The sequence below is a fragment of the Chiroxiphia lanceolata genome, chromosome 11, assembly GCF_009829145.1.
Source record: "Chiroxiphia lanceolata isolate bChiLan1 chromosome 11, bChiLan1.pri, whole genome shotgun sequence".
NCBI lineage: Eukaryota > Metazoa > Chordata > Aves > Passeriformes > Pipridae > Chiroxiphia > Chiroxiphia lanceolata.
The window spans coordinates 11,609,038-11,631,071 of NC_045647.1; the positions used below are offsets into that span (position 1 = coordinate 11,609,038).

At 46.1% G+C, this 22,034-nt stretch overlaps 1 protein-coding gene across 1 annotated transcript; it reads right to left on the minus strand.

The window, feature by feature from the left end:
- Positions 1–1,660: 1,660 nt before the first annotated feature.
- TPRA1 (transmembrane protein adipocyte associated 1) lies at positions 1,661–19,403 on the minus strand. Its single transcript, XM_032699109.1, is given in 12 exon segments — positions 1,661–4,925; positions 5,911–5,991; positions 6,619–6,721; positions 7,778–7,838; positions 8,260–8,331; positions 8,333–8,371; positions 9,510–9,589; positions 10,519–10,590; positions 12,127–12,217; positions 14,830–14,962; positions 15,114–15,316; positions 19,362–19,403. Coding segments are annotated over 11 exon segments (1,158 nt in total). The 5' UTR covers positions 15,305–15,316; positions 19,362–19,403; the 3' UTR covers positions 1,661–4,690.
- Between the last annotated feature and the right edge of the window lie 2,631 nt (positions 19,404–22,034).

Consider the following 22,034-nt stretch of genomic DNA (forward strand, 5'->3'; position numbering starts at 1 on the left):
ATCTTCTGGCTCCATGACTGAGGAACCACGCAGATGTCATCCATCGGGGAGGGGTCACGGGCTGATGAGCCCCTGTAGATCTCCAAGGCAATTCCCCCTCGGAGGCACTGGAACAAGGCATCCCCCAACACAACCAGGGGAGGGTATCTCCCCTCACCACACCAGGAATCCCTCATCCACCTCCACACATGCCGTTTCTCTCCAAAGCCCTCGAGGGAGCTCACCACCACATCTTACCTCACGTTTCTCTGGTGAAAAAAACAAAATTACAGTCTAAAACCTCTCGTCAGTTTTACAGAGGCTGCTCTGGGGGCAGAATTCGCCTCTGCTCCTTTCAGCCACCCTGTTCCAGCAAGACCTACCGACTGTGCTGCTACCTGCTGTGACAGGCTCATGTGTGGGTCCTGCAGAGGTCAGGCCATTGCCAATAGTCCCTGTGGCCAGGCATGGCCAATCCCCAGCCTAAACCAAAGGAATGAGGAGATAATGTAACACACAAGCAGCTGGAACAAGAAATAACAGCTTTGGAGCACCTTTTTCAGACAAGCTTTCTGCGTTCCCAGAAATACAGACCAGTCAACAAAGCCTTGGTATCAACACACTACTTATCTACTCAGCACACTACTTATCTACTCCCCTAGTAGTGCATGGCAGCAGTTTTAACTGTTTAATGTTTATTCTTCACTGCAGTTTATGTAGCAACCATAGCTTTGCCTCAGCACAGGACTCTGGCCAGAGTCAAGGGAGTAGTTGGGACTCTACCCCCCCAGATATCCAGGCCTCTTCTAGAGCAGGTTCCTGGAAGCAGGGGATGTTTGTATTATTTGTGCAGCACCTTGTGTGCTGAGGACTCGGCCCATTGCTCGAGTTCTTGATTCAAGGACACCGTGTCAGCTGTTTGCACAACAGAAGCACCACACACAGCCAGTGAAGAGCAAAGGTCTGGCTAAAGCTCCCTCCCAGAACACACTCACCTGCCTCCTGTTCATTTCTCATCTGCCACCTGCTCACTCCACTTGATGGCACTCAGCTTCTGTACCGGAAAAGCAGTCATTCCTTATTCACCTCCTCTGTCCTCTAAGGGTTTCACAGACCTGCACCACTGCTCTTCCAGGCTGGTGAGTTTTTACCAGTAATACTCCTCCACAAGTCTTTTCACGACTTGTCACCCTGTCACCCTTCCTTAGGCCCTTTTCAGGTGTAACTCCAGCCAGGTGGCAAAGATCCAGGAGGGAGAGTAGGCAAAGGCAAACAAAACTGCACATCGCACCTGCAGCCATGCCTTCCAGCCATCTCCAAGAGCCCAAGGATGCCCAGCAGGGCCCATGAGCTGTGGGACCTGACATGGAAGCAGCTGTGATAATGGCAGAGGAGCTGTACTGTACAAACACTTTCCACCTGCCAGGAGCAGAGGATCCCATCCAAGTTAACTCCAGCAGTAGCACCTCCTAAGGCAGCTCTCCCCACAGCTTTCTCCGTGGAGCCTGGAAGGAGATCCAAAAGGTCTTATTGCACAAGGGCATGACCCAATCCCAAGGCAGAGATGAAGCTCACCTGGCCATCAAAGAGAACCTGAGGGGTACTGACCCCTGCCAGCACACGGAGCTGTTACTCAGCTGTCATGACACCACAGAATCACATTCTCCCAGCAGCCAGACAATGTCCTGACACACAGGGTTTATTTCAAAGCCCAGAATAAGAAATAAGCAAGAGTCATTTCCAACTTCCACATAAGGCTTTACCCAAGCAACAGAGAAAAATATCCTATAGCAAAGGCCCCAGTGCTAGACATGCCCAGAACAGCAACACCTAGTTACTGAGGAGTCAAAGGTTTCACTGACAGTTACTTAAATCTGGAGACCACTCTCTGCACAGTCATCACCTGGCCTAGTAATAGCCTTCCAAGAAGGAAAAATCCATCTCTGACAAAAGGACATCATGTTATTCCATTATTATCTGCAATATTTGTTCAGAATTTTTTTTTAAATCTGCAAGTTATTTTTTCTCCACAATATGTCTCATTTCAGAAATAAAGTATGACCAATTATGCCAAACTTAATTTTATTTTACAAACAAAAATATACATTTATTCTATATTTTCTCTCTTTTACCACCCCCCCCACACATAACACTCTTCTGCTCAGAACTTTGAAATGGCCCAAAGCATTATATACATAAATATACAACAGGGGGAAGGTCAGTCCATGACCTAGTGCAGAACTCCTCAGCAGCAGAATATGGGACACTCTAGAAATACTGAAGTCCTGCCAGCAAAGGACAGGATGGATGTGTAGACCACCAGCACAGGTGATCCTTCAGCACTGAATTCAGCTGGTAAAATGACAAATTCATAACCTGTTTTCATATCACATCGCCAAGGAGGGCAGATAAGTCCTCAGACAGGATGCTGAAAGTCAGCAAAAACTCCTTGGGATGAAAAAGCCATTGCTCCTTTGTTTCCCAACTGCTTTGAGACCTTCGTATCTCAGCTCTGTCCAAGGCCCACCAACTCCAGGGAAGCTTTACAGGTTTCCCCACCCTTTCTAAGGAACAGCAGCTTGGGATCAGTGTTGTAAAGCAGCAGTAGGAGCAGCAGCAGGACAATTCAGGCACCATGTCATCCATCCCTTTCAGAGCAAGCAGTCCAGCGTGGCTCAGGCCAACTGACAGCAGTGACAGAGGAGCCTGGAACACTTCTCTAACATGCCAAGGGCTGACTTGGCCAGTGTTTGTCCAGCCCTTACACACTCATTGCATGGAAGGGAAACGTGAAAGGCTGTGACCTATAGGAGACAACTCCACTCTCAGACACAGACAAATGGAAGCCTTTTTTCATCAAAAATGAAATAAAACAAAAAAGTGGTGAGGGGGAAGCATTGTTTGTTTTCAAGGTGCTAGTGCTACTTAGAGGCCTGCAGGCAAAGTCCACAGGCAGACAGAGAGGCTGCATTGCTCATTAACAAATAAGATAAGAAAAGGGCCTGCATAGTTTAGCAACCAATATGAGCTTCGTGTTCTTACCCATGTTTTCTTTCCCTATGGTGGGAACACCTGGTAGCAAATGCTTTCCACAACCTGCTCATGATCCAAACTAACACCTCCATGCTGCACCCTGCATGACAATTTCCCAGCAACTCTTACCTCAATATTCTTCAAGAACAGCAGTAAGTTGGGCAAGAGATTCACACGGTCCCCAGTATTTCAAATTCCCTCTTTCTACCACCTCTAGAGAAAAGTTGCTATTGCTTATAGCAGATCTCCACCTACCAAGAGGACTCAAGTAGGAAAGCACCTCCAAAACTAGAGAATACACATCTTCATCCTTGGAGAGCACAGCACACCCGAGAAACCAAACTGATGCAGCTTTCAGATGAACAGTCCCTGGATTGGAACACACGTCTTGAAACCGCATGCTCAGATGATAGTCCCTTTTCCAGCATGGAAGAGGTTAATAAGAAGTTCAAAACAGTCTTTAAATTAACTGCTTTCCACATGCATGTAAGTGTTTTCAACATATTGAGCCATAAACTTTCTCAGATCAGCAAAAATCTGGGGACCTGAACAGCAACATCAGAGGACACTCTCAAAGAAACACATCCATCTCCCACTTGTCTCCCACCATAGCACACCAGCCAGTTCGATTCTAGCACACCTAAGGTGTTTGAGAGTTCCTAGTCACTAAATACTGACAGCTCGGACTAATCATGGGCTTCTGCTCTGCCTCAAGCACCTGAACATCTCTGGAGCCTTCATCTGCAGAGTCAGCTTCCTCCTTCCTAGCAATCTCCAAGCCCCTGCCAGAGCCATGAAGCAGGGTACAAATGCACTTACGTCACAGATTTTATTCTTGAAACTCAGCCCTGACTCAATGTTGTTAATTAGATTTTCCTGTGAGCTCAAAAGCACAGCACTACAGCCTCCACAGACTGTTTCACAGCTCCTTCAGCTCAGCTAGACAGCAGCACTGTCTGTCCTTCTGTCTCCCTACTGTTCAGTCACTTCACATCCATGCTGTGAGCTACCAGCCTCCCCCAAATGCTCCCCAGGCACAGGGAACAGTTCATTCCTCTTCATGCTTCTTTTTGCCCACACACTCAGAACACTCCTTTCAACCACTAGCAACTTCAATTCACGATTTCCACCAGCATTAGCTGCAACCAGGGATGAGCCCCAGTGACCAGTTTCCCTCTTCAGACACTGCTATCATCACCTATGCTGTTGCATTATGGCAGGACACAGGCAGCCATGCTGCCTGAAAAAGCCCAGGAAGACCATCTTTGGTTTCAACCATCAAATTCTTTCTATATATGTACAATACAGCAGTCAAATCAACACCCTCATCCCTAAACAACATTCCCCTTATTGGCAGACAAGTGCTTTCAGCCACTGAAAAGGAAGAGGTGCCAGCCAGGGCTGTCTTCTGAATCATATTCACATCTGGAACACAGAGGATCAGGGAAGTTCAGTGTTTACAGGAATATGAACAAAACTGTTCTCAGGTAGCAAGAGAAAACGTTCTTTCCAAAAGGGTTTGGGCTGCCAACTTAGTTCCACAATAGGTTTTGGAAATCCTAAGGAAAAGAAGAAAGCCACGGCAGATAGCCAAGGACAGATTTCCAGTGGACAGCTGTGGTATCAGGGAGTTTGGAAGGAAAGGAATGAGACAATCATGTGAAGCAGGTGCCCTGCCTCAGGCATTGATGGCTTTCCAGCGGTCACTGTCTATGCTGTTGATGCTGCCCACGTGGTATGGCATGGAGGCCACGTCATCCAGGTAGGCTGTGGTGTCAATCTGAGTGCTCGAGTAGAATGCAGAATCCATTCCTTCCTTCTTGGCAACAGCATAAGGGTGGGGTAGGTGCACATCCACATCCTCAGGTTCATCCACCTGACATTTGTAGGAGAAAAGGATCTTCGGTTCAGACCTGGAGAGATTAAAGATTTAAAATGCATGTTTAAGCAATGTGGTATCAAAGCCACCTATCCTTAACTGAAACTCAGCAGCATTAAGAAATTTTGCATTCAGACCCTAAACACTCTTCACATGAGCTTTCAGCATAGAAATTTATGGCAGAGCAACTGCCATAGAGCACTGCTAAACAAAGCTTTGGATGAAGACCTAAGTGAAATAAAAATGGCAGAATCCTGACTCTACTGTGGAAAAAGTGTCCTCATCTTTGGGAGTTTTCAATTACTGAGGGCAAAAGCATTGAAACACTACTGGACTCAACAGCAGCTTGGCTACTGACACTAAAAGGAGTCAGAACAGGAGTCTACTTCAAGTTCCGTCTCTGCACATCAGGAAAATCAAAATACAAACACTTGTGGATCACCAGTTTCCACCTCTAACTCCAGACAGTGTTCCCTTCTAATTTCAAAAGGAAGCAGAGGTTCATTTTTAGATTTTAAAAGTACTTTACGTTCTCAGTTATTTCTAAAGCCTGCTGTTTTGTGCTTATGGACAAGCCTGCGCTAAACCACTCGGGTTTTCTGACCAAGGTGCATTTCCTGTGAGTGGCCACAAGGCGGCAACCCCGGCCCAGGAATCGCCCTTCCCAGGGCTTCTCACTGGTGATTCTCGGGCCCATCAGAGAGACCTTGCAGCCAGAGTTACCTGACCCCCAGATCCTTCCTACAAAACTATCCCAAACCCAACCGGAAGCCCATTTAACCTTCCAGGACTTAATCCGTCACTAACCATTCAGCTACCGACTTCAGCAGAAAAACTTCGTACTACAGGGGATGCCAGGGCTGAAGAAGTGATCCTCAGAAATCTTCAAGGGCAGAAATTAAAACTGCTTCTCCAACTGGCATTCTAGTTGCTGTCTTTATTGTACAGATGGAGAAAACTTGTGCAAAACAATTAAGTGACAGTATATACTCTCTAAACTCCTGTTCCTGGCTACTTACCCAAAGAAGCCTTTCAGGAATGCCACATAGATGAGAGGTGCAAAAAAGCTGAAGTAAAGGAACGTGGTAGCATCAACACAGCTGTCAACAGTAAAAGGGAACATGAAGGGATTTAGCATTCAAGCATAATACAGCTGGTTAACACCAGCCACATTCCCCTAGAATGATCCAATTTCCCTCTAGAGTGTCCAGAGAACATAAAAAGTCTTGTGTGAAACAAATTTAAACTGATGCAAAGTATCAGATATTGTCATCAGAATCTGTCACTGCTCCTAAACACTCAGAGGGAACCATGACAAACCCAAAGTCTGACAAGAGCAGTCTCAAGTGCTCCCAATTTTGACCTGCAGACATGACACTGACCCCTGCAGAACAAGACCCCAGGTATGAATAAGGGTGTCTCCATATTTCTAGCAGACTATTTCCTCCCTTATTACCTATTAAATGTGAGCCAATGGCCAGACATCAGTGGATATAAGCTATTACTGTCACTCACCACCTCGAAACCACTGCAGCACATGAAGCTTCACAACCTCTCTACTCTGAGTTTCCTGACCACTTAAGGGTTTTGGCACAAACAGAACCAACAGGTTTATTCCTTCTTAGGAACACAGCACAGCTTTGTTTTCTTGGGAGAGGCAGTGCAGAAGGACACTCAAAAGCAACACAAGATACAGGGATGCAGACCTCCTCCCCCAGCATACATACCACAGTCCTTCTATGATATCCACACAGAGCAGGGCACTGCCCAGGCCCTGCACCAGGTTCAGCAGTGCCAGGATGGTAGCATAAATATAAAAACTCTTCCGGGCTGTGGGAAAGACATGGACACAGATGAAGCTCAACCTCAAACACCAGCCCAATGCAAATCTGTTTGACGGAGATGCCAAACCCAACACAAGCATCTCACCACCTTGTCTCTTTAAGAAACTCCTGAAGAATTAAGGACTGTATTTCCCTGTCCTGTGCCAGCAGGATTGATGGTGGTTTAATGGACTAAACCACAGCCTCCTGCACATGTATACATCCATAAGATGGCTTTTGAAAACATACGGTTATTGGCAACACATGCAAAGATTAATTGGCAAGCATCTGGAACCAGTGTCAGTCACATAATTAAATGCAAGAAAAAACAAACATAAAACCCAGCTGAGTCAGAAACTGTGCCCTTCCAACATAAAACACTAATAAATTGCTCAGGAGACCCCAGCAGGAGCAGCAGGGCATTCTGGACACTAGGTAGATCAGGCCCAGAAACCTGTGCCTGTGCCATGTGACATACATACCCCCTCCCTCAGGGTACCCACACATAGATGCCAAGACTTGTAGAGAGAGAAGAGCTCAATGCAAACACCTACTAACAGCTCTGTTCAAAGACTGCAGATATTCTGCAACCATAACAAAAGGAAAAAAAAAAAAGAAGTATCATAATAAAGTAAAAGCCCGGATAAAGATTACTGAGTAGTTCCCATTAGCCTTTCCTTCCCAGGGAATGACCAGCATGCACACTTTATATCATGTATGCATTTCAAAGGAAGTTGTTATTAAGAAGTCCTTTCTTAGGTCTCTCAGAAGATTATATATTTACATTACACCTGTTTCATTAACTGAGCAGTAGGTCTTGTTTTCTTAATGTAATTGTTCAGCTACTGAAGCAGTAGTGTAATTGCTCTTACTCTGCTCTCCAAAAGGCACAACATACTATTTTTTCCAGGGATAAGTTATCGGTCCTTTGCTACGTTATCTGTACCCTGAGACAGTGGAATGCATCTGCAGCACAAACACATACAGGAACCTCTTACTCCCACCTATCCTTTATCCTGGCGCTGTCTCCATCTATACTATGGAAAACACTACAGTTACTTACAGGGCAAAGAAATCCGGTCTTTCAGAGGAGTTTTTGGAAGAATCACCACCAAGGAATAGACCTGTTGAGACAAAGAACTAACAGTTCCAAGGCTGTCTGGCAAGTGAACTCAGAATCTTTGCAGGGATGGTGTACGGTATCACACACTCCCTAGATGTCTTGGGGCAGAGGCACAAACCCCCCTGATATTTAACCCCATGCAGATGTGAAGGCCCCACAACTCACCCTCATCAGCACAAAACTGCTGGTCACTGACAAACAAGGGAGGGAAGAACATCTAAGCTGTAATTTAACTGCCCCAGCTTATAAGCACTCTCACTGCACCTTTATTGCCTCAGCTTTTCCTATCACATGAGAAGCATCAGTGCTGCGCTGCATGAGGCAGGAGGGGGAGCAGGGCATTACTGTACACAAATCGCCCTTCCTTGCTCCATTTAGAAAACACAAAGCAGCTGTCACAGTGCATAACACATTCCCAGTACCAGAAAGAAGAAACAGGAGCTGGCAAGCCAAAAGTGTCTCCCTCCATGGCCATAGATGTTGAAGTCTTCTGCCTGAGAGGTGGGCATCAGGGTACAGGATTTCCAGGGTGCCCTAGGAGAGAAGTGGCACCAAATGATTCTGTTACAGTATCTTCACTGAAATGCATGTCTGGACAAGGGACATTGTGTTTAAAGAAGTTCAGACGACAGCTGGCCTGCCCCCCAAGACCCAACCATTGCCCAGCTTAGATCAAGTTAAGCACACACAGAAGAGGAAGAAAACTGAAGACAAGAAGTGAGGGGGGGAATGGCAGGAATCTGCATCTGAAGGGAAACGGTATCAATGACATTCCAGGAGACTGAGTGGATGGGGGCTGCAAGCAGTTGTCCATCTGAAATAGGCTGGAGAGCTCCATTTCTATCTTGAGAGTAGACCCTTCTATTGAAATATCCAGAACACAGACAACTTGGGAAAGGATACTGTCTCACTCACCTCAATTTCTGAAAATGGTATGATAGAAGCTACCAGAAAGCTTTTCACTCAGAAAGTGAAAAGTGCTTGTAAGCACTACTGAACCCAGATATAGCTCGAACACTTGATATTTAATGAGGCTCTTCCAGCTTTATCATGTGTAATGATCAGCTCACGGCCTGCACAGGCAAGAGCCTCGTCACAGAACAAAGATCTGTGTGTTATTCTGGCGCTGCCTCGAGCACAGAGACACAGGGCTGACCATGCCAAAGGGAGGAGAATAAACCCAGACACAGATTGCATTGTTCAGAGACATGAAGACACGACTAATAGACTGAGCTAGCAAGCCAGCTGCTACTTTGAAGAGTAGCAAGAGCTCTCAGCTCTCAAAGAGTCAGCAGACAAGAGGCTACTGCAGTGCCCTTACCTGGCAAGCACACCTCAGGTTCCTCCATCTAGTTTTCATGGCCCTTGAGGGCAGATTCAGAACTTGTGGCTCAGATGTGGAAAACCTCACTCCTGTTCCAAGGGTCACTAAACAAGGCAATCCATGTAAACCTCATCTTATTTCTTCACCTTGGCTGAACTATTCATGCAGTAAAGAGGACAAGCAGATATCATCTGCTTATACATTGCCACAAGCATGCCATTTTCCTCCAAAACCTCATCCAGAGAGCAAAGCTGCCACTTCCAGATAGGAGTCACACACTTAACTGCTTACTCTTCAAGGAAAGTCCCCTCTTTGCAAAGACTAATCCTTCTGCTCCAACATACTCACCTGGGTGACAGAATATGCCAGAGACAGCACAGTAGTGATTGCCAGTACACGTTTCACACTTGACTTGCTCTCCAGGTGACCTGTAATTAAGGAGTACAGAAGTGACTCAGGATGTAACCCCAACACTGGTTAAAATCAGGGTTTTTTCAGAACCAATACTTGTATTTGCAGAGGCCTTCAAGGGAATGTTAAAGCTCACTTAACCCTGTTTGGAGAGTTGAGCCTTTTACAGACTAAATAATATTTATAAAACAAGAGATTTTAACTTGCTTTCTCTCCTGTCCACAATAACATAGAGAAAAGGACTAAGTCCTTCTGCTGGGGTTAGAAAAAAAAATTCAGGAATGACTACAGTATACACTGAGATATTGTAAAGCTTCTTCTCAGGAAAAGAGTTGATGGGAGTCTGAGTTAGAGAAACTCTGTACTGGAATATGCTGGAGCAGGTAATCTCCAGAAGTTCCTTAAAAGATGAAAAAGTTACTGCTCAGGTGTCCCACTGGCAGTAACCCACATTCCAATCCCTCTCCTCTACCTCTGATGCACAGGAAGAGGCATTTTTAGTTGCACAACTGAAAGAAGTAGAATTACAGATTGTAGGTACAGTTAAAGCATTTGAATGAAGCCAGGATGGAATCAAACCAACCAAGGATGCAATAGAGGGGATAGATAGGACCCCAAAGGAACCACCTTAACTAAAATGGGGTTGAAGTAAAGATCAGACTGTTGATCTTGGCATAAGACTTATTTACCTAAGCTATGCACTCCCTCAGCATATGCATGCAGGACAAACAAAGCACATATAAATCTTTCAATCACACAAGCCATAGATCTGTAAATATAATCAGGCTCTCAACCACTTCTAACTGTAACTCCCCACTCTGTCCTTTGTATTCTAAAGTTTCTTCACTTTATAAAATCAGCATCTCCATGAACTTACAGATGCAGCCTCTGTGAAAAGAAAAGGAATAGAAAACATTCAAGCACTCGAAAACCTCCTGACACGTACCAAAGGCAAGGCCTAGAATCACCACACTCAGCTCAATCGCCAGAAGGAAGAACCTTGTGATCTCCACAGGATCTGATGGATGACAGAAACCAGACAAACATGATTAGATGGAGCCAGGAACCATTCAGAAGTTAATACAGCAAAACTCCAAGGGATGGCAGCCTCTGAATGGAGCAGGTCACTTCCACAAGCCCTCCTCACGCTTTGTAGGGACACTGATCACATGCTTGTTGCAAGTCCTGTTCATGCCTGTGAAACAGAAACACTTGGGTGGGAGCAAGCAAGAGCACGTCAACAGAGAGAGGAAGTGGCCACAGTTTGCCCCAGCTGAGGATCTGTCACTTGTCTCAGATGTGTTTCTTTCTGCTGTGCTCCCAAGGAGCACAAACGCATGACGACCTCAGAAGGTCTTAAAGTAGCAAATATGCCTGGACAAACTCTGTATTCTTCCTCTTAAAAAGCTACTAATTCTTAAATCTAAAGCATATTCAATCCTATCCCTCCCTTTTCCACCTTGTTATTTGCAAGTCTCATGTTTTATTTGGTGAAACAAGACTAATAAAACAGCAGGTGAGGCAACTTTCCAGGGAGTCATGCAATAAATCAGTGTCAATCTAGAACAAGAATGCAGATTCTGGCTTGTTAATCCTTTCCTCTGAATGCTGAACAGTACTCTCTCTTGAAGATACATAATATTTTAAGAGGCATTTGATGAGACACTTCTAATCTCAGCAAATACACTGTGTGTGTATATATATGTGAGAACACACAATGGACAGGACAAACACATGTTTACAGGAAAAACTGACAGAGTATCTGTCTTGCTATATGACTTCCCAGCAAGGTGCAGTTATCAGCAGCACCAGAGCTGAAGAAAGCACTTGCCCACCTCTTCTTCATTATTCAAGTCCTGGACCTACATCTGTTTAATGGAGGTGAATGAAATGCTACAAACATCCAGCCACTCACCACAAGCAGCACTTCAAAATGCTTTGACAGATAACATTAAAGGGAAAAGTGAGAGAATGACAGTGACTCCAGAGAATAAAGCCAGATGACCTGTATTGTGCAGATGGCTCCTCTTTCTCTAACAGCTCAAGAACTGCAGAGCTTTATGGTTTAAGCACTATTTTCCTACAAGTCAAATGACTACAAAGTAAAAGCACATACAAAGCTATTTCCTGTTTGCTAAGGGTTCATCCTGTGCTCAGCATCTGCAAGGACATTCAGGTGTCACTGTCAAAAGGGAATTTAGTTTTATTTGCATTCAATACAAAAAAATTAAACATTTTCAAAGAGTCACTTGAATAATGTAAGAGTAACAAAGGCCAGGTCTTGCCTATTCACTAATGTATCTGAATATTTACCTCTTGCAAAGCAGAATCATTTCACCCCTGCAACAGGAAACTTTGGCTGCCACTATTTGTGCACCTATTTTAGGAAATCCATTGTTTTAGGTGCAGTTATTAGAACAGGATTCCATAGTACACATAGCTATGAATACTGCAAAAAAACACATTCTTCTTTGTATGCACATAAGAGGGAAGCCAAAGCAGACTGCTGTGATTAGAACAGTGCAAAGCAGAGCCTCTAAAGTCAGTGTGGCACCTACCTTGTCAGCAACTGTGGCAGCATCAGAGGCACTCACGGTCATGGAGACAACAGCACGGGCAATACCAACTAAAGCCACCACAAATACCTGCAAAAAAAAGATAACAAAAGTGAGCTCATGTCAAAAGGCACATATGTAGTAGTGACCAGAAACCCTTCTGGAATACCATTTGCAGGTCAGCTTTTGAACCTGATAATGTGTACTAAGAGAGACTACAGCTAATTTCCTGAAAAAGATTCCTGAGACTTGTTAGATACAGGAGTGCTGACTTAGAATTTAGGAAGGAACAAATTGCCTCAACTGTCAGACTAACCTCTGAATTGTTCTCACCCAGTCCTTAAAACCATATCTTTACAAACAGTCTTCCCACTCTTCATTCCACCGGGGCAGGGAAGATCAAATGGTTGGTATGTCTGACTAATTCAATCACATCAGATAACAGAAGCCACTCAACACCAGCTACCACACATCAGATCTGTGACCAAACTAAAACCTGCAGCTCTCTCACTCCACACTGACAATGCTCAGGAATGCAGAGGAAAGGTCACCTGCAGCCAATAGCTTAAAAACATCTTACCCTGCTGCACTGTGCAACAGAGATATCCAAGTCACCTCATATAACATTTAAGCACGACAGCTCAGCAAGGCTCATTTACCAACCCCTGTGCTGTCACAGTCATACTACGCAATTAAAAGCTCAGTTGGATACATCCACCCTCTGCTGTGCAGACTTATCCTCCAAAAAATCAGATTTTTCTAGATAAAATTCTCTGAGCCGCAGGTTGATCCTAACAATGCAGATATAAGACAGCTAAATCTATCAGGGAACCAAGAGTCCAAGCTGATTCCAAGGTGGCTAGAGAATGGAAATGACCAATAAGTTACCTACAGCTGAGTATCTCTGCCTTAATGGAAGAGGGGATGGAAAAGGCATGAAAGAAGAGCACAACAACAATCCCTCCTACAGTGGAAAACACTGTGACAAGAGACTGACAACAAAGAAGGATCCCTGAATATAATGGTGTTCTAGAGCAGCAACAACTCATTAGAGAGGAACACACCCTTTTTGTTTCCTCTTTAAGCAGGTAGAGACCCTTCCCAATCTGTTAACATTAATCACTGACTTCACAGGAAAGCATTCCTTCAGGACACGCCAAACAGCCAACCGAAAGGAAACCCTCACAGAACACACTTCCATCCTCATTTCCCAATAACATGCTCCAGAAGATCAAACTGAATGAAAGCACTTTCCTCTCACACTGTGTGCTGGGTTTGGCTGGGAGAAAGTGAATTGCCTTCCCAGTATCTGGTATGGGGACTGCGTTTTGGATTTGTGCTGGAGACTGTGTTGATAACACAGGGATGTTTTTGTTACTGTTGAGCAGCAATTACACAGAGTCTGCCTCTCAACCCACCCCACCAGCAAGTTGGCTGGGGGTGCACAAGAAGTTAAGAGAGGACAGCTGGGACAGGTGACCCCAACTGACCCAAGGGATATCCCACACCACATGGCATCATGTTCAGCACATAAAGTCAGGAAGAAGGAGGAAGGAAGGGATTTTCAGAGTCATGGTGTTTGTCTTTCCCAGTAACCACTACATGTGATGGACCCCAGCTTTCCTGGGAAGGCTGAACACCTGCCTGCCCATGGAAGGGGTGAATTAATGCTTTTTTTGCTTTCCCTGTGTACGTGGCATTTGCTTTACTTATTAAACTGTCTTTATTTCAACCCATGAAATTCCACTTCTCACTTCTACTCTTCTGATTCCCTCCCCTGTCCCACCAGAGGGGAGTGAGCAAGTGGCTGCCTGGGGCTGAGTTGCTGGCTGAGGTTAAAACACAACCAGCTGTTTCAGCACTTTGTTTCTCATTCATTTTGAAAAGGCAACAGTATTAAGTCAGTTCTCTTTTCTTCCCTTTGGTTTATCAAGAGTTTTACTTTTCAAAGCCTTTGGCACAAACTCCTACTGACCATGTGTATTACTGGAAACATGACAGAAGACTTAAATTCAGACTGGAAAGGCTGGTAATATTTTAAAAGGTTGAAACATTTGTGTGTGTACCTGGTTATCCAAAACTGTGCACAAGCCCAGTACCCATACTTCTGGCCTGAAAGAGCTAACAAGACTTCCCACCAAAGATTCAGTTGAGGCTACTAGCTCAGATTTGGTTTTGAGCTTCTTAGGTTTTGCCATGCCAGTCCCTGTACCCAGAGAAAGATGCCTCTATCTAACCCAATTCAAACACACATTCACTTCTACAATGTGCTAAAGTCACTGAGGAAGAGCAAGCACACTGAGCCAAGCCAGGATGACAAAAGGCACCTGTGATAAAGCTTCTGAATTGCATTTTTTAATACATTCAGTAGGTTCTCGTTGCATTTATGACTAAGCATAAGACACTGGATTCCAAGACATGAAAGCAACAAAGGAAGAAAAAAGGAAAGAAAAAATTAAGTCACCATGGGAGAACAAAATCCACTCCAATCCAGCAGATATGGTCCCACAATCTATTAAAAGCTGAATTCAAACAGCGAAAAAAAAAAATCTGTGTGTACTTCTTGTAGTAGACCTTCAACAAAAACAAGATTTTATCCTTGCAAGAGCTAGTCTAGGTTCTCTCCACTAGTTTGTGATATTGTTCATGAGTGGTAATAAAAAAAAACACTCATCAATTCAAAGGCACAGAATTGTACTCACTAGTATGTAGAATGTAGTGAAGATTGGGCTGGAAGTGACCCGGATTTTGGCCCTGGCAGAGGGCAGCTTCCAGAGAAGAAACATAAAGAAAAGCACATTGGGAACCAGGAGCAGAAGATCCCAGTAGCGGACTCTGCAAAAAGTAAATAAAATAGGTTTCTTCCTGTTCTTCAGCCTCTAGAAGGGAAGGCACCAGCCCCAGCTCCTTCTCATCCGAACTCCGAGAAAGAAAGCTCCTTCCCTTAGGCCAGGGTCAGACTGTATTCCCATTTCCTCCGACTCACCTGGACTTCCCAATGTCCTCATAGAGCAACAACAGGCACTTGTGTGGCACAGTGATGTTCGTGTCGTTGACCGCCTGCGTTGCCATCGGGGACAGAGTTGTCACATTATCCGGTGCTGTCACGGGGGAAGTCGAATGTGTGATGTTGTCAGACATGGAGAATCTCATCACAGACATCATGGACTGGAACATCCTGTCTTCCCTCTGGTCCAGTTCAAACACAGGCAAGACAACCACAGCAAAGACAAAAAGAAACATTAAATCAGTTGTGAGTCAGAGGTAAAAAAACACATCCTTGACATTAGGCCCCTGCACAACTGCTTCCTGCTTGGTACAGGAAATTATCATCATCTGGAAGACTATTACACAATAAAAAGGCCACCTGCCCTTACCCTGCACACAGCCATTAGGGTGGAAAGTACAAAACCACTGTCTTGTATCAGAGTAACAAGCACATTCAAATGGTGTAATGATACATTGGATTAAGTTTGTGATTCTTTGAGCTTTGGCAGATTCCTAGAAGAAATCAAGACTCAGAAGCAATACATGGCATCATCAGATGGAGACAGAAACCCTGCTTTACCAGGATAGTCATTATTGTTCTAGCTCCCAAGATCAAGAAGTTACAGTCAATTATTTGAATTCAACTACTACATAGAAAGGATGAAGGTCCTTACCAAAAACCTGTTGCTGTCACCAACCCTGCAGTCTGAGAGCAGGGAGAGCCTCTCATGCTTCTACCTAAAGGGACTGTACAGAGTCTTTATCTTTCAAACCCAACACTGGTAGAAGCCAAGATTCAGCATTTTTTTCCTAACCCTCTGCAAGACACCAGAACTACTCTGGTTTTGAGCAGAGCAGTTAAGGCTGGGAAAAGACAGCACCTGTTAGCATAAAGTTCTTCAGCTTCTTTACATCCACCAGTCTCAATTACATTGCCCTTCTCAGACACAATCAGCATTGTCATCAGCAGTTTACAAACCCAGATGCAGATGCAGCCCTACCTAAATGGGTTTCCTAAGCTCAGACCCTCAGGCAGCAGAGCACTATGGTTGGGATCAGAAGATTCTGATGTCAAGGTACTCTGTTCTTTTGCCTGCCCTACCTTCCACCTCTCCCTCCTCTCAGAAAGGTGACACAACAGAACTTCCTATTCCCCTGATAAAACATTTTTGCATGGCCTACCCAAGAGAATATTCACAACTTTTCCACCATCTGTCCATCCCCCAAGGCCCTGCACTGCTGTGACATTAACTGTCCCTCCAGAAGTTAAAGGGACACTCTGCTCTGCCATCCATAAAACTCCATGGGCTTCATGGCTTTGTTGGTGGCATTGGCAGAAATCACCCCAGCAGCAGTTCATCCCTCTATTGGTTCTACAATTGCCTTGGAAGCTTAGGTGGACTATGGCACACAACACTTTAGATTAGGAGTTAGTATATACTAGAGTTTTGGCCTGATTGACCTTACTAAGCCTGCTCCTGATTTAAGGTACCACCTGGTGCAAATCTCTCCTTTTCCCACCCTAAAGCAGCAATCCTCACTGTGAAGATACTTGAGTAGCTACCAGCTGAATATAAACACAGGGGCCAATCACCTCTCCTGGCAATCCCTAAGTGATCACAGACAACACAGATTCAAAAAAGATAAATCTCTGTCAGCCAACATCTTAGATGCACATTGCCAGGGACAGTACTCAAGCAGTCTGTGCTATAACTAATCCAGGACTTATCCCAAAAAAATTCTCCCTGTTTGACTTCAGCCCTGGTGAAAACTGACAGCCTCCATGACAGGGCTCAGAAGGTGTTTTCCCTTAGAGGTTCTGTGTGACTCACAAGTTGGAAGGAATCAGCAGAGCCCCGTGTCATCTGCTGAGCTTTGGGAGTTCAGTAGCACCTTCCCCACAAATTGCTCAAGATTGTCAGTCACGGGCTCTTATTTCTCTTCAGAGGCTGAGACTCTTCCCAGGTTTTCTAAGAGGCAAGGAGATCATACCACCCTCAGCCAACAAACCCTCCCTTCAATTCGTCCTTGCTGACAGAGACTCCCTGAGCTGGGATTTCCTTTCGTGACTGTGGTGTGCTCTGCTGCACGAGAGACATCACTGTAAATAAACACACAGACCTGGAAGGATCAGCTTTGCCTTTGGCAAATCCTGGGCCAAAAAATCCTAGTTCAAGTAGAGGTTCCAGTAAACAACCTTCACATTCCAGACTTATTTCTACAAGTGTCCTCTCTTCCCTCCAGCTTCTCACTCCTCTGAATTGACACTGCTGAGAAGGATTTTCTCTTCATAATTCTGCTCCATTCTCTTCCTCTGAAACACCACTATATCTCAGTAGCAGTGAGGGCAAAGAATTCCATCTAGTTGTCACACTGAAAAGAGCTCGAGTATAAAGCTGTAAGAAATTTATGTTAGAACAACTTCTTATGAAAAGAACAAACAGTCTGCATTATTTTCACTAGAAGCCACGACTATCACACCACAGCAGAGAGCTGCTGATAAAGAGAGGAGTTGGCCACACGTAACAGAAGTCCAGTCACGAGGTTTCACAGGGCAAAGAGGAATCAAGCTCACCTCTCAGCCAGGCTGCTCACTACAGCCTGGTACTTGTATTCTTCCTCCCCAGATGAAGTGTACACAAAGCAGAGCAACAGAACATCCAACATGATAAGACAGGGCAGCCAAGGTCATCAGCCAGACAGCACAGTGGTCATGCTTTTCTAATAGCTAGGGCCTACAGCAAAATGTGGAGAACTGGCCCATTCCTGGTCCAAATCACCAGAAAAAATCCCACAGCAACAGGACCAGGAGTGGATGGCAAGGATTCAGCTACGGTTCATCATGCCCAGCCACACTGCTCCTTACAGCACACTGTCCTTGCTCTGTCCAGTCCTAAACAAATCCAGCCAGCTAAGCATATCCAAGAGCTCTCTCACCACACCCTGTCCCCACAGAATTGTCACCCCCAGCCAGCCCAGCCCCTCAACGGGGGCAAAATCATCCAGAGCTGCACAAAAAGAAATCAGTGCTGCAGTTGTGGTCTCCCCTTTTCATCCAGCAGGCAGATCTATACACCAGAAAACAAAATAAAATGGTTTTCTACACTCCAGCCAAAGTCAGGCTGACTTGGCCAGGGCTGATCCCTCAGTTCAAGCCCTGGACAGGCTGCATTTAGACCAAGAACACCCTCATGGGCTGCAGTGACAGAGCACTAGGGAAGGATCCACTGCACCTTCAGGGAAATGTTATCTCACCAATGGATTTTGCTCCTTGATTCATGGCACCATAACAGTATCAGAGTATGGTGAAATTCAGAGCTTACATCGGTGGCAATTCTCTTGTGCTCTCAAAGCCCACCCACAAAAAGGTGAATTACCACACTGCCAGAGTTTCAGCTCAAAAAAAAAATTGAAACTCTTCTTCCTCTCTGCAAACAGTATCAGAAAGTCCTGTAAATACAGACCATGCCAGGGTTAAGATTGTCCTTTACAACACTCTATTTGTGCAATAAAAACGACACTGACCAGATCCCTGCTTAAACACAACTGTTACTTCAATAACGTAAAATGCTTTAAAAAAAAAACCCAAACACTAAAAATAAAAATAAAATAAAAGGGGGTTTTTTTTCTTCTCTTCTTGTTTTTATACGGCTCTCAACTCTCATTCTTGGTCACAACAGCTGCATTTTGCATCTCATCCTCAGAACTCACAGGAGAGGGATTTCCCCCCAGTGGCCCAGTATCTCTTTTTCTCCCAGTTTCATTCTCACATCCCGTTCTGAGCTAAGGTTAAAGAGAAAGCTACTGCAACACTAAAAACCGACCAAAGCAAAACACCAAAAGCAGAAGTACCAACAATAAGCCAAAAGGCTCACGCAGAGAACCCCGGTCCAGGGGGCGGATTTCAGAAACGCGCCTCCTGAGAATTCTTGTTGTTTTGGTTTTGATTCCCCTGGAAGGCGGGAGCCCAAGCAGCAAGAAAAGTAACAGCGCGCGGCCAGCTCGTTCCAGGCAGGCGGGGAAGCGCTGCCCGTTCCCCCGGGAAGCAGAGCCGGGGCACAGCCGCAGTCACATCGCACCCTCAGCCGGGCAGAGCTGCCCCGCGGCTCCTGCCGTAGGGCGGCACGGGGAGGCCCCGGGAGGGCCGCGGTCCTGGGATGAGGCGCCCCAGTGTCTGTCCCTCCCCGTTACCCCCCTCCCGCCGGCCCCGCTCCCCCAGCCCTGGCCCCGCCAGCCCCGCTCGTACCCGGCCGGCGCCGCCGCCCCGCTCAGCCCCGGGGCCCCGGCCCCGCCATCCGAGCCCCGGCCCTGCCGCTCCCCTCAGCCGGGGACCGTCGCTTAAGAGCGGCCCGAGCGCGGCGCGCAGGGACCGGGCGGAGACGCGACCGCCGAGACGGGGCTCGTCGGCCGAACCCGACGCGACAATTGAGAGACGATCCCCGAGAGCGCGCCAGGAGAGTCAATCAGAGGCCAAAGAGGCCGAGAGAAATAGAGACGAGAGCCAATGGGAAGAGGCGAGAGGCGGGACTAAGGGGCGCTTCCCGCCGCTCTTTAAAGGCGCCCCGTCCCTGCCCCCGGGTCCCCAGGTGACCGCGGGGTTGGAATCAGATCTGTACCGTGCAATCTCTGTTATCTACAGCCCGATCCCACCTCCCAGGCCAGCCCGCACAGCCCAACATCCCACCCAACGGTGAGTGCTACCACCGTCACACACTTCTGGGTGTGTGAAAACAAGATACACCCGCGCAGGAATTCTGCAGGTGCAAGTCAGGGGAGTTAATAATTCAGGGAGATCCGATAATGAGTCCCTGCAGAGGAGAATGATTAACAACCCGGGAGCTTGGCTTTTAAGGGAAGTTTAAAGCTGACTGAAGTAACTCGGCATGGCTGGGACAAAAACTGCTAAAGAAAAATACAATCAGTAATTAGCGGGAATTGAAGGTGCAAATACCGAGGAAACAGACGTTTAAATATTGTAAACAAGGAAGTAACTGTGATAAATGAGCCAAGATTTATAAAGGAAATTAAAGGAAATAACCAGCTAACCACCAGCACGTTATTCTCAGCAGTAACAGCTGTCTGACAGGGAACAGAGTTTCAGGGAGAATTATTGTTATCTGAGGACTGGAGGATACACTCTGGCATTGTTTTCTTCTACCAGTGGCTCACCTGTGGCTGCAGGGATTGCTTCTATAGGAAGCTGAAATTTGTTGTACAGAGCTTAAACCTTTTCAGAAGATCCCTACGTTGGTCAAGTTTGCATGCCCTGCTCTAGCCAACAGCACACACAGAGGGTTCCAGGCCCACTTCCACATACATCTTTCTCAGCTTAAATCTGCTTGATACCTCTTCTCAGATTAAATTTTCCAGCTACACCTCAGCAAACCTCATGGAAGGGATGTACTCAGAGACTGTGTTACCTGCCTCAGCCCTATTCCTCTGATTTTCCACTGAGTGGAAACAGGTTTTCGTGCTGGTGTCATGCCTTTGGAATGACATCTGGAGAAGCTAGTTCTTAGCTTGTCTCATCTCACAGTGTTGTTCAGGTTAATGATATGTTGCAATATTTTGACATGTTCTATTTATGGATCCAAGCTCAAAGGCTTCTGATCTCTGTGTTATAGAAGGGACACTTCTGTTTAAAGAGAGGTGGGGTGCTTCTGCTTAAAAAGTGCCTTGGTAACAGAGACAAGTGAAATCCATGTCTTCTCACTTGTAGCCTCAGGCACTAACTAATTGAAGTGTTACCTCCCACATAGCTGTGTCAGAAGGAGAGATTTTGCTTTCCAATCCACCTGCTTTTTCCATCTGATTCACTCTGAGGCTAGAGCCCAGCACTTGGGACACCAGATCCAAAAGCTTTTCTTGGACAGAAGACTGCTGGTGCCACTGCAAGGACCATGACACTTTAGCTCCTGCCTTCCTCACTGCTTATGTGAAACAGAGGAGGTGGGGGATCCACACTTATGATCCCTTTGTATTAACAAGCCTTGCCTTTCAGCCTCAACATGGTGTGTGCAAACATAACTCTACTCTTCCCACCGCCAAGGACTGTTCCACATCCTTTCAGTCTCTGCGTCATCTCCCCCGACCAGGGCATAAAGATGGCAGGACTGACTCCCTCTGTCCTTGCTGCGTCACTTGGTGTTGCCAGGCTGAAGCAGGACAAGGAGTGATACTCAGCAGCCTTGGTATAACCTTGAGGGCCCAAGGGAAGCTGGCACTGGGTGCTGTACCTGCTGCAGTCTGCTGACACCTGCTCTCACCTGACTGGCAGGCGTCAGAGGCGGAAGGTGCAGACATGGTTTCCAGGACAGCATTACACCCTCGTATCATCACCAAATTCCCCTCTTCTGGGACATTTTATCTCTCTTCAGTACTCTTTCAGCTTTTATTATATCAGTCTCCTGGACAGGATATTACTTCTCATCTAAAACTGCTCTTCTGTTCAGGTGCAGGGACAGATGTGCCTGTCTTGTTTCAGAGCTGCTCTACCAACCTATTGATTTCTAGTATTGGGCATAAATTTGCACCACAGGATACCATCTTGGCTGCACTCCTGTGTCTCTGCCCTTCTTTTTCAAGGGGAATTCAGTCCTCAGGGCTCCTCTTGTGCTGTAGGAAGCCACCAGTCTGCAAAATCCTAGTGGCTTCGTTGATATTCAGGAGTTTGGTGCTCAGCCGAGGTCACCCCCCTGAGCAGCCTGGGCCCTGTCTGCATCTCAGCCCTCTCACATGCCCCAGTGCATCGTCTCTAGTGCAGCAGAAGGAAGCCTGTCCCATGCATGGCAGCAGCCTGATTTTGGGGATGGTTTTATCTGCCCAAGCTCACTTCTTCTCAGAGAGACTGAGTGCCCCAGCTCAAGCACAGGACCACTTGTAGCTGGCACACAAAGAGAGCAGTGAAAACAAGGGCGTG